At 44.6% G+C, this 16,540-nt stretch overlaps 1 protein-coding gene across 1 annotated transcript in view; it reads right to left on the bottom strand.

Moving 5' to 3' along the window:
• Positions 1–15,055, bottom strand: part of RNF150 (ring finger protein 150) — a 105,091-nt gene extending 90,036 nt beyond the window's left edge. The window contains exon 1 of the mRNA XM_018563415.1: positions 14,473–15,055. Coding sequence (XP_018418917.1) covers positions 14,473–14,917 — 445 coding nt within the window. The 5' untranslated portion in view covers positions 14,918–15,055. The remainder of the gene's footprint in view (positions 1–14,472) is intronic.
• Positions 15,056–16,540: the final 1,485 nt, after the last annotated feature.

Raw genomic sequence — 16,540 nt, 5'->3', positions numbered from 1 at the left:
ACACTGTGTCCCTGTGTGAAGGTGGCCATTTGGTCTTTGTTTCTAGGCAAGCTTTGCATCCTCATACCAGAACCTCTAGAAAGGAGAAAATCAAAATCTCCCTACAAATCTTCTGAAACTGTCAGAGGCACAGTTCCTAAGATCTCACACTGCAGAAATACAGCTATGAGGGTGAAGGCATAGGAGTCCCTAAGCAAAGTCACATACCAAGAAGTGCTATTTTACCGGAGGAATTACACTCACTGGCCACTTTATTAGGGGGCAACTGCTAGTTAATGCAAATATCTAGTCAGCCAATCAAGTGGAAGCAACTCAATGCATCTAGGCATGTAGACATGGTCAAGACAATCTGCTGATTTTCAATAAAAAAATGTGTGGACTTCACTTTACCAAATATATTCTTAATAAAGCGGAAACATATTATCATATTTAGCCATATGTGCAGCTCAGTGTACATTCCAAAGAAGATTGCGAACAGTCAGGTAAGTTTGATAGCAGCAGACATAGTGCGTCTGTTCTGCAATAAAGAGCCTGGCTGCTCACAGTTTTTTACTTTAGTTCTGCTTCTATAGTTTTGTTAACAATATGGGTTTACTTCAACGATTGCTTAGAGGTGAGAGCGGAAATCTTGTTTCAAAAACAGTCCAAAACAGCATTCTCTAAACTAGTAGTGAGAAAGCTATAAGCAGTGCTTCAAAGATTTTCTATGGATCTAATCATTTCTGACAACCTCTACATTACTCACACATCTCTAAACGTAATTACCCCACCAACAAGCATTTGTCACATTTCAAGCCTTCTTCACATGAATACCTAGAAAGCACAATCCAAAAAACAAGTTCTGGTTATCTGGATAATCCAGTAGATAAATCTATTGTAATTACTGTAATAGTATTACTTATTCCCTTTACCAAATGGATTGATCAAGTTTCAAGATCCCTATACGGCTCAAGACCAGACAGTAGAATTCAGTTAAGACTCTTTGGCAATAAAAGACATAAATGGTTTTACGGACGTAGGAGTTGTGCTAATATTGCGCAACATAAAAATTTGCAACTACCACCATTTTATTCTATAGGGTCTTGGCATTCAGCAAATATATAATGTTTGGGGGTTTTAAGTAATTTTCAGGCCTAAAATGTGGAATATAACATGGGTGCAAAAAATGAAAAAAAGGCCTCAGTCATGAAGGGGTTAAAGTGGCGCTTTAACTGAATGGCACAGGTCACAGAAAAACAGAATGACAGGTCAAGATATCAAAGTCAACAGGGGGTTAAAAAAAAAATCATATGTTGCATAAAGCACAAGGGACAATGGCCATATTTACAGATCATTTTATGTGGTGCATGGTATATATATATATATATATAAAAAAAAAAAAACCATCAGCCATTCCAGTTGTTTTGCCCAAACATACCATCAAAAATGTTTCTGCTTTCTCTACAATCACATTTCTTATTATTTTGCCTATTACTTCTGTCTATAGGAATGTTAGACAGTTCCAGCTGGTCTGTCCCATCTCCTTTTACTGGACAGAAGGATTCACATCCTTCCATCTTACGCACAATCATATAGTAAGAACAGAGAGTCAGCCCCCACACTGCTGTGCTCTCTATTTGTAAGCTGCCACAAGTAGCCTTACAATGAGAAATGTGGGACTGACGAGAAATCACCGGAAGAGAGAAAAGCATCGCAGCACGCTTTCATTCTTTAGCTGCTGATCACTTACAGGCTCTCTTCACTGTAACATTCTTCATGCTTACTGCTCATACATGAAAAGAGGTTACAGAGTTTTATCTACATCCTCCACTTATTGTAAAAGAAGAAGACAGGAAGTAAAATGGAGTTTTGGTTTCCTCCTTAGTTTTAGCCTGTTATTGCATTTTCAAAATATTAATATAGCACTGGAAGAGGTTCATAGTCATGGAGGTTGTGGGTGTGAAGTGTTCATCTCCTTCACCTTCCTCTGGAGCGCACACAATGTGCACACACACAGGACTGAGTGGTCTCTACAGGCTGCACTGGGGAAGAGGTGATGTCATCAGAGGAAGGAAGTGGGTGGAGAGACCAGAAACGTCAGGCTCCGCCTCTCTCACCAAATGTCCCTGCAAAGGTGATAAGGGGGAACACAGACAGGAGGCAATGGCTGGGTATGCAAATACACAGTTGCTAGTCAGCAGAAAGGTGCAGTGTCTGATGGTAGGGGAGATGTGTATGGGGTTTTTTATAGCTCCAAATGCAAAAGCAGTCATGAATGGTAAAGGTTTCTGCACTGTTATATTTGCAAAGCCAATAGCAATCTTGCTATTGATCCCCGACCGCGGCAGTACAGTACACTCCTCGGTTTACGATACGATCGGGTTACGATGGGTTTAGCAAAATGTAACCCGATCATAAACCAAGCAGTGTCTGTAATTATGGAATTGTCCTTTGATGTGTTTTGTTAAATTTTTAATGCTAAAAACCTCGTCTATGGATAATTTATGATGATATATGTTCATGGGAAAGCCATTTAAGCTCCTTGCATACACAACCTTTGCCGTGCAATGTTACAGTTAGACTTTCACTGAGCGAAGGAGCAGTAAAGCATATCAGTTGGTCATTGCTAGTCTGACAATTACAAGAAATGGTGGACTGCCATTATCAGACCATTTCTAAACTGTATGATAGTAATAAACATCCCTAGGGGTCATAGGCACTCATTATCACAGAGAGATCTTCAGACTTGTTGGAAACTCTACCTACGAGACCCTTCGATCATCTACAAAAAGTGGAGTGAAGGATCCGGTGTGCACCTTCCCGATTTTAAGGTGAGAAATGACTCCCTCTTCACTATTCTCCTCCATAGTCAGGCAACACACAAGTAATCCTACCATTAGATGTGAAATATGTGAAGACGTTAAACATCTGACCTGTTAATATAAAAACAAACATAGTGTACAAGTATCTACACTTTTTCCTGAAATAAGTCATCAATAAAGGAAACCTGTGCCGACAGACAAAGAAGACTGCCACTGCTCATTCCCTTCTGGAGATGCATGCTGATCCAAAGGCTTCAATCCATGGAGTCACTGACCAAGAACAGGCATGCAAAAAGTGAAACTGGAACACATAATGGTGAAGTCAGCCAGGCAACTAGACAGTAGAAAGAGAAGACCGTAACCCTTTACAATGACCTTCACGTGAATAACTTTGCACCAAGTTCACTATATGGACCATTTACGTATTTATACATAGTTTACCCAAAACTGAACTGCATATTTTTATTTGACATCATGTTTTTGATAAATATTCTGCTCAGGTATTTTTTATAGGCTGAAAAATTAACAGGTGAATAAGGAGGGGTTTTTTTTTTTTTTTACTATCAAAGCCTATGTGACCACCAGGTCAAATAGGGCTGCAGCTAACGATTATTTTCATCATCGGTTAGCCGATTATTAACTTCAAATAATCGGATAAAAAAAATAAAATTAAAAATTAAAATCGACATTTATTTAAAATAAAAAACACAAATGCAGCGCTACAGACATAAACGTTACTTTGGAATAAAACTGTATGCACATTTTTTGAAATCGCACTGCACTAGAACACAGGACATTGCAATACCGCACATTCCCGTGCGGGCGATCACACACTAGACGGGAGGTGCATTTCTGATCCATTGAAATGAATGGCACTGCACCTCCAGGAGCAAAATTTGTCAGGCTGAGACTGAAAATGACTTTTCCACATTTTATTGATGTATTTTTTTAACCACTTGCCGTCCGGACGGCACTGCAGCATTGGCGGGTTGCGGCATTTTTTTTCTGTACCCCCAGTGGTGAATAAATACCACCAAAAGAAAGCTCTATCTGTCCCCAAAAAAGGGTATAAAATTCATTTCAGTACAGCGTTGCATGACGGAATAAATGTCAGTCAAAGTACCGCAGCGCTGAATACTGAAAAATGGCCTGGATGGGAAAGGGGTTTAACACCGCCAACTGATGCCAACTGGTTAATAATTGTCTGTATTATATTAGACATTTTAATTAGCTTCATGGATTTAAAATAATGTGAATTGTAAAACTCTAAGCCAATATAATAAAATAACCAACCCTTTTACTTAAAATAACACACCAATAAAAAAAATATGTTTTCTAGTTTTCATTTTAGATTATTTAACTTTACTTTTTTTATTTATTTGTTTGCATTTTGAATTCACTTTTTTATTTTACTTTTTTTTTAATTTTTTTAGTCTTTTAATTTAACTTTATTTTTTAAACTTTTTAACTTTATTCCTGTGAGCAATAGCCAGCCTGCTATTAGATATTTCAAATTAGAATAGCCAATAGTAGGAAGGCTATTGCACCCGCCCACCTCCAATCAGCAGAGAAGGGACCTGAAGGAGAAAGCACTCCAATCAGGTCCTCCTCTGCTGATTGACAGCAGGCAGTGGGCGAGTGCAATAGCAGGCTGGGTATGTCTTCCAGCCTCTAGATGCAGAAGAGAAACAGGGAGGCAGGGGAGGCACAGGCTGAATGGGGCGGAGAAAAGGAGACACGGGGCGGCAGTGGAGATACTGGGGGCAGCGGGAAATGCAGCTGCAGTGGTCTGTGTCCCCGCTGCCTCTGTGAACGGAGGAGCAGAGCGGCACCAACTAATCGATGATGAGAATGTAAAACATGTCCTGGTGACCACATGATTTGAATCCACACTGATTGGCTCCCAATCCGTGATGGTGACTAGAGCAATCAGTGACAGTCAAGTCTGACAGCCAAGCCAGAAGCACCCATTTCTGCGGGTTGCTAGCTGTAAAATATGGAACATATATTAATATTCTCTTGCTAAACTGTTCAAACCTTCCAACTCTCCTAATCTCTACAGAATAGACATGAATTGTTCTGTAGTTGAGATAAAAAATAGGAGGGCTCCTTGAGATAACACAGGACAGCTCTGCATTTCTGCCATGATCAAACAGATTTTTTTTTGCACGTATCACCAGTGATTTCAGATACAAAAAAATAAACTGTTTCAATGGTAAGTTTAACTGACCAAAAGGGAGCAAATAAGAGAAGTTAATTGCTAGGGTTTACATATACTATATACATATACTTACACAACTTCTGTTGGTTTCATTCCAAATCAGCACCTGGAGTGAAGAAAGGAAGCCCCGTGTAAGTACTTAGGTCTCTCTTCCTGCCCAACATCACCAAGTACCAGCAGTATCATATGAAAGGAAAGGGAGTGAATCCCCAGAAACTCGGGGTATTTTTTTCACTCTCAGTTGCTGGAACAGGGCAGCTGTAAGACTATACCTGGCCGTTCGGGTGCTTCTGCGCGGGAAACATGCATGCACGCACAACGGAACGTGCGCACAAAGAAGCGCTAATGTGGCGCACAGGAAATGACACAGCTTCCCTGAATAGATGGCCCTATTTAAACCTGTCAGTCCTATGGATCATTGCTGAATGGCCTGTTCCAGTATTCTGCTGCCTTGACCCGCATCTCCTTTGACAACGCCTAACTGCTGCCTTACCCAGGCACAGTGCCCTACACCCTCTGGCACCGATGCTGCTCTCTGTCCTCTCAGGGGTGTGGGACAAGAGTTGCAAAAGAGGCCTCCTCAACTACCCGGTTCTCTACCAGGTATGCAATAGGCAATAGCAGCTGGGGAGCAAAGGGAGGTTAGTATGTGCTGCTAGGGAGTGGGCATTAAAGCGAGCCTGGTGACCACATGATAGGTTAGTATGTGCTGCTAGGGAGTGGGCATTAAAGCGAGCCTGGTGACCACATGATAGGTTAGTATGTGCTGCTAGGGAGTGGGCATTAAAGCGAGCCTGGTGACCACATGATAGGTTAGTATGTGCTGCTAGGGAGTGGGCATTAAAGCGAGCCTGGTGACCACATGATAGGTTAGTATGTGCTGCTAGGGAGTGGGCATTAAAGCGAGCCTGTTGCTCTGCCCTGTATAGACTTAGACAGGGCTGGAAAAGTCCCAGGAGCCAGCCAAAAATGACAGTTGGAGCCTAACTTTTGAGGTTTTCTCTAGTTGTGGTCAATGGAGCTGGCTTCTAAAAATTCCTGCTGGCCTCTGAGTTCTATTTCAATTTGTGATTAATAGCTAGTAGTAGCAATCCACATAACACACATTTAGAACAAATGGCTATGGATCCCTATGGCACACAAGTAGTGTGTAGCAGTATTAACTGCTACTGAACGCACAATGTTAATGTAATGATATGTTAAAAAAGTCTGAGCTTAACCCATTTATCAACAATTTGAACTGTACCCAATCACCTATGCTCAGTTTAAACAGCCATTTTGTCGGCTGAGTAAAGTTTATTTTGCTAGAATCCAAAAATAATGAGGCGTAAGAAGTCCTTCAAAACTAGTTGGCCTCAAATTCCAATATACTGAACAAGCCCATGCTGCAATCACTCAAAAAGGGTGTAAAACTATCTTTAAAGTGGAGCTGTCCTCAGGAAGCAATGCCAAACAAACATTTAGGAATGATTTTGTATTTACAGTAGCCATTCAATAGCTGCTCTTCGACTCAGGCCCACTTTTTCATCCATTCCACCGTGTCTGAAAGTATAATAGGAGATACAGGGTGTCCAATCCAGGGGCCAGCAGGATGCTTTTTAGGAGCCAGCTCCCCTGACAACTTGAGAAAACATCAAAAGTTGGGCAACTGCTGTGATTTTAGGGCTAAAGTCCAAGGGCTAAAGCGGGGGCCAAATCTACTTGTCCTTCATAACAATCTACTTGTCCCAATACAAAAAAAATAGTTTTAATTAAAACTAGGTATGCACCAATACCGTTTTTTGGGTATAGAGTACTATTTTTGGGTATAGAGTACCATCTCTGACCAGAAGTTCCGGTATTGGAGACGATATCGAGCATTTGGGCGAGTACAAGTACTTGCCCAAATACTCTGTATCTGTGCATCCCTAATCAAAACTGTATTGGTCTGTGCTAAATAGCGCTTCTCATTGGTCAGCGTGGTCCCCAGACCACGCTGACCAATGAGTGCTTGCAATTTGCGCGCAAAATTCTAAATGCATAGAGCAGGACTGCGCTCGACTGTACGGGGTAAGGACAGTACACCTTTGCCGAAAGGTAAGTATAGCCGGGGGGTGGGGAGTTTTGGGAGAGACGGGGGCTAGATTTGATCGGGTAATTCCATTTACCCATATTACCTGGGAAAGTGAACTTGCCCTTTAATGCAGATTGTGCGTGTGGGAGAGTTCTGCTGCCTCGCTACCACAATATGGCACAGTGAAATGGCGGCAGCACTCAACGCACACACACAATGTCCAATGCGTGCGTTTATCTGCATGCAGATGGCGGGGGCATCGGGGTTGGTTTTCATTTTTTTTATTTTTTACATTGTCACTTTTTTTTAATATAAATAATTATTTTTTACTTTATCATAACTTTTTTTAAATTTTTTACCCCCCACCTAATTTTATTCCTATCACATAGGGATTTAAAATCCTCTGGAGGTGGAGAGGTTCCCTTTATGGAACCTGCCCTCCAACACAGAACAGATGTTCTGTGTAGTTCCTGACAGCTGAGACAGGTGGCGCTGTGATAACAGCGCCACGGTCTCAGTGATAACACAGGGCAGACGAAAAACGGAAGTTTTTCGTCTGCTCTGCTGGCTCTATGGTGAGCTCATGTTCCGTGGTCTCGGGTCCGCCAGAGGAGCGGGTGCCCCCGAAAACCACGGGGGGTGGGCATAGAATCGCCGCTTCTCGTTTCATTCAAGTGATCTGATAAATGATCAGATCACTTGAAAACGAGCGGCGGCTCCACACTGTACACTTAGCTCTGCTTGTCCGGAGCGGGGCTAAGTGTACCAAAAACTGCATGTCTCGGGCGTCGGGCGATAGGAATTCCACACCCCTGCAGTATCTTGCTAGTCGGCCCCGCTGGCACTCAAAACAATCTGATTGGATGCAGGAATTGTTCAGGTATTTTGAGAGCCAGTGGGGCCGACTAGCAAGATACTGAAGCTTGGCCCAGTGGGAGATTCCTCCATCCACACAGTTTAGCGTAGATGGAGGAATCTGTTGCACTTTTTCCATCTGACCATAGAAAATCTGCAGATAATCTATAGGTGTATGGCCAGCGTGAAGGGGAGTGTACACATATATATTTTCTTCATTCAATCCTTTCGAGTGTGGATGGCGGAATCCCCTGCTGTGTTCAGAATACCCAAATGGAGCGATTAGCCGATTGGCTGCAAGTTCCATTCGGCTGAGAATTTTCCAACCTGCTCTTTCAATTGACTGATCAAGGGATGTTGGGCGGAAGGGTGCCAACAGCGTCACCCACTGTGCAAATTTTGGCTGAAACTCAATATGTGTACACCCTACTTAAGACAGGAAGTGTGCTGCTGCCAGTATTCCCGAGTGATCATAAAGGAAACAAAGCCTACAAAATAAAACTAATGCAGCCACCACATGTAAAGACACATAAACGGTTATATATACCATTAGTCCCCATTCACACCTAGGCGTCAGCGTTTCCGCACGTTTTTCCTTTGCATGTTTTTAAGTGGTTTTTGCGCGGTTTCCCCTAAATAGATAAATAGATGTGTGTTTTGGATGTGTTTCTGCACATGGGCGTATTGATTGTTGTCCAATGAAAAGAAATCCTGCCCATGACATAATAAACTCCTACACATTAGCCAAGGGTTAACAACATCACCCTTTCAGCAGCTGTGGAACTACAAGTCCTGTGATGCATATAAAAGTCTGTACACCCAGAAAAGAAACAGGCACGGCACCCAGAGGTAGCTGCATACTGGGATTTGTAGTCCCACAACACATGGAGATCTGCAGCTGCACAGACCTACAATAGCCACACAAGCATGAAGAAGCATAAGCTACAACAGTATCACAACAAACGTTAGATGCACCACATGTCACATGCACATGTTTCACCTTTGCTGTCCTTCAGGCATGGAGGGAAAGATTCCCATTCTGGCCAAATCTGGCAAGCAATATTCATCCAAGCTCCGCCTCCTCCTTCCTCTGTTTTGCGGGGTTGGGCAGGTCGTACAGACATGGTTGTGCCTGTATTAGCCTTATAAAAATGCCTCAGAATCAACATTTTGCAGACATGATTCAGCCATTTTGTTCCCCAGTGTGCTTTGCAGGTGGTCTTCCACAATGTATATGCGCCTTAAAAACACGCTTTTTTTGCACAAAAACACGCGAAAACCCCACACGTGCGTTTTTGCCGTGTTTTCCATTTAAATCTATGGAGCACAAGCGTGCTGAATCTGCCTGAAAGAAGCTCATGCACATTTTCCAGCGTTCACCGTTTTTACAGCTTGCTGCTAAACACTCAGGTATGAACAGCGGCCATAGGAATGAATAGGAATTCTTGTGTTGTGTGTTTTGACGCTTAAGCTTTCAGCGTCAAAACGCCTAGGTTTGAACAGGGACTTAGCGTGTTTCGATTTGCTTTACGCGGGCTTGTCCTAAATGCACCAGTTACAAAGCAATGCACCAAGCCACAGTATTTGCATCTGTATCAGACATTGATATCGGAGTCATACATTTTCCCCTATACAATTTTCTCCTCCTTCTTCTTCCCCATAGTTACTTTTGTGTCATACAAAACTCACATATTACAATGTTTTTCTACCATGTTGCACTGCGCTCAGATGTTCAGCTGACTCACTTTAGGGAATCATTTCTATGACAAGCTTCATAAGAATTGGACATTATATCTGTTCTATGACTACTTTTGAACAAATCATGAAAAAAACAAAACAAATGTAAGGTTACAACAATGGAGCACACTGGTCAGATTGTCATACCTGACCAGAATGCAGCGTCCTCTTAATTACAGTCCCCAGGCATCTCCACATTGGTCACATGACACTGGTGTCTTTAAAACATAATTAAGGCCAATGAAGACATCAATAGATGCTCCCTTCAAAGAAACAATGCATATCTATTAGTGGAAGCTTCACTACAAGTAAGCAATGACATAAATGAATAATTACCTGGGGGATTGCAAGAACACCACCAACTGGAAAGCTGCACAATGGCTGAAAGAACTTATTTTTAAATTTAAAAAAACAAAAAATATAAACATTGTCAACAAAATGTGTATCAGTCTTAAAGGAGAACTATGAGGTGAGTGATTTCCACTCACCTCATAGTTCTAGCCGACCTGTGACAATGAAACTGTTACAGGTCGTCTCAGTGGATCGGGAAGTGAGAGAACACATACCGCCGCTCTCTCACTTCTCGATCCTGTCCATGCAGAGAGCCGTGACTGTCACTCACGGCTCCCTGCAGGGATTCCCTCCCCTGTCCGATCCTCCAGCGCTGACTGGCGGAACGGACGGGGGCGGGCAAAGCTGGCTCTGCCTCTAGATAGGCAGAGCCAGATGTCAATCCCGCAGCTGGGTGGATCTCAACAGCTTTGCCGGGATCCGTTCCGGCTGCGGCGTCTCAGTATACCGCGAGCTGTAGCTCGCAATATACTGAGCTTTGGGTCACGGGAGAACGCTAGTTTGTGTCCTCCCGTTACACTAAGGAGAACTATGGGGAAAAGCCCTGACCCCATAGTTCTCCTTGAAGTTCCCCACACACATTGCAATCTTACTGTACAATCTCCCTTAGACCTACCAACAACTATGTAGTCCAAGGACCTGTCTGATCGGATAGATTAGGTAAGTCTTCTTATTACATAGATGCGGTGATTTTAAAAAGGTGATTCTACAAAGAGTGAGCATTCAGATTGTGGTGACCTTATAGATGTCTGAAGACTGCATGCGAACGTATGCTCCCATGTCACAAAACACAGGGTTCAATGGACACCTCTACATAGTCTGTTATTCCTGATGATTGAAGCAAATAGGAGACCAATAACCTGTAAATTGCTATACCTGCAAGTCATTTTGAACCTGTCCACACACGCACTCTAGCGATACTACAACATTCCTCAGTTGTATACAGTAGGCATAGTTAGAAATCTGCATGTGTTATGGATGCAGTGTCTCCCCTGCATGTGACAGCATACGATCTTAGCTGTGCGTATGAGCATGCCATCTGTACATGTATGCTACTTGGTACTTTAATGTGTACAGGCTTGCAGGTGGCTGACTTTTTCACACAGGGAAATAATGCATTATGGGTATAAATTAAATTAGGCTCCATTCACACAAGTGATTTGCACAGAAATGCGCTAAACATAAAAAAAATAAATGCATTCCAATGTGCATTGTTCAGACTATTGCGGCGTCTACGCCTTATACGAAACCATACATCCCACAAAATAGTGCAAGCGCAATTTTAGGGGCGGATTCTGCACGTTTGCGGCTATAGTAGTAACTGCAAACACGGGGAATCTGTGCGTATGGATTTTTGTGCCAAGTGGCAAACGCCATATGTGAATAAAGCCTGATTGTATCATCAAGTACGTTAGATACACAGTGACTTCTCTTGACACATACTGGGGGGAATTTATCAAAACTGGAGCAGACAGATTCTGGAGCAGTTGCCCATGGCAACCAATCAGCATCTCTCTTCAGTTTGCTCAGGTAAGATTTGAAAATGAGACCGAGAAGCTGATTGGTTGACATGCACTGCAGCCAATCAGCGTCTCCGTCTCATTTTCAAATCTTACCTGAGCAAACTGAAGAGAGTTGCTGATTGGTTGCCATGGGAAACTGCTCCAGATTCTGTTTGCTCCAGTTGTGATCAATTCCCCCCAATGTGCCCTGTGCGTGCATGCATTCATGAAAAAGCTTTAGACAAACAGAGGTTCAGAATGTCTTCTGCACAAAAATAAAGTGTCACCGATCTAGACAGAGATGTAGTTCATCCCCTGAACAAAGACAGTGTCACCTGTGCATGCATTTATGAAGGATGTGTGTTACCTGCAGACAGAGGTTCCTTGTTACCTTAGGAGAGTGTCACCAAAGAATAACGTGTATTACCTGACCAAAGATGCAGTGTCACCTCTGCAGACGGGGTGCATTGTGTTACTGTCACCTGTGCATGCGCCTTTGTCACCTGTGGAGATGGAGGATCAGTGTGACACCCTAGCAAGTGTCACCTGGGTATACAGTGATGTCATCTATGCAGACATCTATGATGTCATCTATGCAGGTAAAATAGAGGTGTAGCATCACCCTAACAGAGATGAAGTGTCACCTGGATATACAGGAATGTGTATATATATATATCACCTGAACAAAAACACAATATTGCCTGTGCAAGCATAGGAACATTATGTCATCAATGCACTGACTGTGTCAGCTGGAGGTTCATTGTCACCCTAACAGAGATAAAGTGTCACCTATGTACATCACTGAACAAAAATCCAGTGTCCCCCGTGCAGACTGAGGAACACTATGCCATCCATGCAGACACTGACTGCATCACCTGGTAAGACAGAGGTTCATTGTTACCCTAACAGAGATGAAGTGTCACCTGTGTAGATAGGAATGTAGTGTATCACCTGAACAAAGATTCTGTGCCAATGTGCAGAAAGAGGGACACTATGTCACATGCATGGACTGTCACCAGGTAAGACAGACACATCACTATACATACACTGTCTTACCTGGTGGAAGTTAATGAATCCATTGATTACATCATCAGGGGGGGGAATTTATCAAACTGGTGCAGGAAAAAAATCTGGAGCAGTTGCCCATAACAACCAATCAGCTTCTCTCTTCAGTTTGTTCAGCTAAACTTTGAAAATGAAAAGGAGACGCTGGTTTGTTGCTATGGGCAGCTGCTCCATATTTTGTCAGCTCCAATTTTTATGAATTCCCCCCCACTGAATTTTGCAAAGATGAAGCGTCACCTGTGGAGATGCAGTATCGGTGTGACAACCATCAAAATTAAGTGTCACCTGGATATACCGGGATGTCATATATCACCTGGACAAAAATGCAGTGCCCCTTGTGCAGACAGAGGAACAGTGTGTCATATATGCATGTTCTGATTGTGTCACTTGGTAAAATAGAGGTGTAGTGTCACCCCAACCAAGATGAAGTGTCACCTGGATATACAGGAATGTCATATATCACCTGAACAAAAACACAATGGGGGGAATTTATCAAAACTGGAGCAGACAAAATCAGTAGCAGATTTGCACTGCAGCCAACCAGCTTCTCTTTCTCGTATCTTACCTGAGTAAACGGAAGAGAGATGCTGATTGGTTGCCATGGGAAACTCATCCAGATTCTGTTTGTTCCAGTTCTTGATAAATTCCCCCATTTCATCTATGCAGACACTGACTGTCACCAGGCAAAACAGAGGTTCATTGTCACCCCAACAGAGATGAAGTGTCACCTGGATATACAGGGATGTGACATATGACCTGAACAAAAATTCAGTGCCCCTTGTGCAGACAGAGGAACACTATGTCATCCATGGAGACACTGCGACTGTGTCAGCTGGTAAGACAGAGGTTTAGTATCACCCCAACAGAGGTGAAGTGTCACCTGGATATACCGGAATGTGGTATATCACCTGAACAGAAACACAGTGTGGGGGAATCCATGAAAATGTGGAGCAGATTTGTACTCCAGCCAATCAGATTTTCTCTTTCATTTTCAAATCTTACCTGATCAAACTGAAGAGAGATGCTGATTGGTTGCCATGGGCAACTGGCTCCAGATTCTGTTTGTTCCAGTTTTGATAAATTCCCCCCAGTGTCCCCTGTGCAGACAGAGGAACACTATGTCATCCATGCAGACATTGACTGTCACCAGGCAAAACAGAGGTTCATTGTCACCCCAACAGAGATGAAGTGTCACCTGGATATACAGGGATGTGACATATGACCTGAACAAAAATTCAGTGCCCCTTGTGCAGACAGAGGAACACTATGTCATCCATGCAGACACTGCGACTGTGTCAGCTGGTAAGACAGAGGTATCACCCCAACAGAGGTGAAGTGTCCCCTGGATATACAGGAATGCGATACATCACCCGAACAAAAACATACAGAGGGAAATGTATCAGAATTGGAGCAGACAAAATGTGGAGAAGATTTGCACTCCAGCCTATCAGCTTTTCCCTTTCATTTTCAAATCTTACCTGAGCAAACTAAAGAGAGATGCTGATTGGTTGGCCTGGGCATCTCCTAGGAACACTAGGTCACATGCATGAACTGTCACCAGGTAAGACAGACCTATCCATATATATACACCATCTTACCTAATGACAGTCAGTGTCTGCACAGATGACAGTGTTCCTGTGTGTGAACGGGGAAACTGATGAAGGGTCACCTGCGCAGACTGAGGAAGAGCATGTCACCTCCATAGACAGTAGTCCAGTTTGTGAACTGTGTCCCCTCAATGCACAGAACTTGTGCAGGCAGATCAGTGTCACAGGGCTACCTGTAAACAGTGAGTGATGAGGAATGTGTCCATGACAGGAGTAGGAAGCAGTGTGCTGTCAATGAATGTACACACAGGGATGCAGCCAGACAATCACACACACTGACCTGGGTGAGACATGGTGCTGGTGTCATTGCCGAAGCCCACATTGTAGATGAGCACCGCCGAGGCGTTGTGCAGAGCGGCGTGCCGGATCTTATCCCTACACGTGCAGTTCCCTATGGGGATGAGGGCCACCCAACGGCTGGCATAGGCTGGCACCGGGAACCTGGTGGCCGGGTCGCAGGCCAGCCTGTCGTGCGGGGAGGGCATGACTGCCAAGCCCCAGGCATCCTGCTTGAGGGAGTGCTCGCCGTACCTCCCGCACTCGCTCTTCTCCGTCCTGTTGGTGCCGCTGGCCGGGTCGTGGTGGGTGATGTTGACGAAGGCCGTGTACCACTCCTCCTTCTCGGCTACGGTGAAGTCCATGCACAGCAGATGCACGAAGCAGTAGGAGAGCAGCCAGGTGGACAGAGCCAGGCTGCGGCACGCTTGAATGAGAGACATTGCCATCTTTATTTTCCTAGCCGTGTCTCTCCAGCAACTCTGCCTGCTGCATATGTCACAGCCGGAGACTTGGCGTTCATTGGCTGCGACGGGATTTGTGCTCTCTTCTTCTCTCCCCCGCCGCCGCCGCCTCCTCCTCCCCCCTCTATATACTACTTCTCCGGCAGTCCTAATGCCTAGCCGCTGCTATGATCCTCCGAGGCCGTTATGTCATGGGCTCGGCGGCGGTGGCTGCTTCAGCTTGGCATGCTGCGGGCTGGAGGTCAGGCGGCACTGCAGCTTTTGTTTGGGTTCAGCTGTAGAGTATGCCCTCCTCCTCCTGCACAGCATGGAGATGTGTTCTATAGGAGGAGCCTAGGACATGAGGAGCCTAGGACATGAGGGGGCAGCTCACACTTCACTAGGGGCACACTCACTGGGCTCAGGGTCCGCCCCGCTATATGACTGCTATGTCCTCCCTGTCACCACAACATATACATTATCATTCAAGGGCAAGTCCACTTCCTATTCAAAAAGAATAAATGCTCACACCCTCATAAAAGAAAAAATGGTCATGTATTCTTTTTTTGTTGCTTTGGAGCCAGTAAAGCAGGGGTGGGCAACTCTGGCCCTCCAGCTGTTGTGGAACTACAAGTCCCATGAGGCAGTGCAAGACTGACAGTTACAGGCATGAATTCCAGAGGCATGTTGGGATTTGTAGTTAAAGCATGCATGGTACAGAATTTACTAACATGGACGTGAGGAAGGGTGAATGGACTTTGAGTGCGGTGACTAGGGCTGCAACTAATCGATTATAATCGATAATTACAATCGTTGGCAACGATTCTCATCATTGATTAGTTGCCGCTGCTCTGCTCCTTCTTCCTGGCTGCAGCAGTCTGTGTCCCTGTCAAAGCCCCCTGCTCTCCCCGCCTATATCGGCAGAGGCAGCGTGGACACATCCCCTGCTGTCCTGTTCACTCTCTGCCCCCTGTGCATCCACTTCTGCCCCTTTCCCTCTCGGCCCCCTGTGCCTCCACTTCTGCCCCCTGTGCCTCCGCTGCTGCCCCTTTCCTTCTCTGCCCTCCTGTGCCTCCGCTGCCCGCCCCATTCCACCTCTGCCTGCCCCATTCCTCCTCTGGTGTTTTTGGTAGTGGTGGTTGGATGGGTTGAGGCTGTAGAGGCCACAGAGTTATTGCAGAAGTGGCTACAGGTGGGCAAAGGGGATGGGCTTGTGGGCATAGGGGGGTCAGGTAGCAGTGGTGTTGTGAATAGGGGTGTCAACAGAGCCATATCAGATGGGAATGGTGTTATAAGTAGGGCTGGTAATGTTCAACGGACTCCTCCCCCCTTCGTTAGCCGACAGCCACTTGGGGAAGGGGGGAGGAGTCCGGAGACGTCGATGTCCGTGACGTCACCGGATCTCCGACGGAAGACCCGGAAGCCGGCAGAGAGGTGAGTACAGATCAAAAGAACTTTGATCGATCAAAATAATTTTGATCGATCAAAAAAATGAACGATTAATCGAGGGATTAATCGTTAATTTCCGCAGCCCTAGTTATAAGCAAGGGGTGCTGTGAGTAAAGGTGACCATATAGACCCAGGGCAGATCAAGTGGTGCCGTAGGTAAGGGTGGCCAGCTGGGGGTAG

This window comes from Nanorana parkeri, unplaced genomic scaffold (assembly GCF_000935625.1).
Source record: "Nanorana parkeri isolate BGI_ZX_2015 unplaced genomic scaffold, ASM93562v1 scaffold662, whole genome shotgun sequence".
In the NCBI taxonomy this organism is placed as follows: Eukaryota; Metazoa; Chordata; class Amphibia; order Anura; family Dicroglossidae; genus Nanorana; species Nanorana parkeri.
Note: the sequence above shows the minus strand (reverse complement) of the source record. Positions and strands in the feature narration are given on the sequence as shown.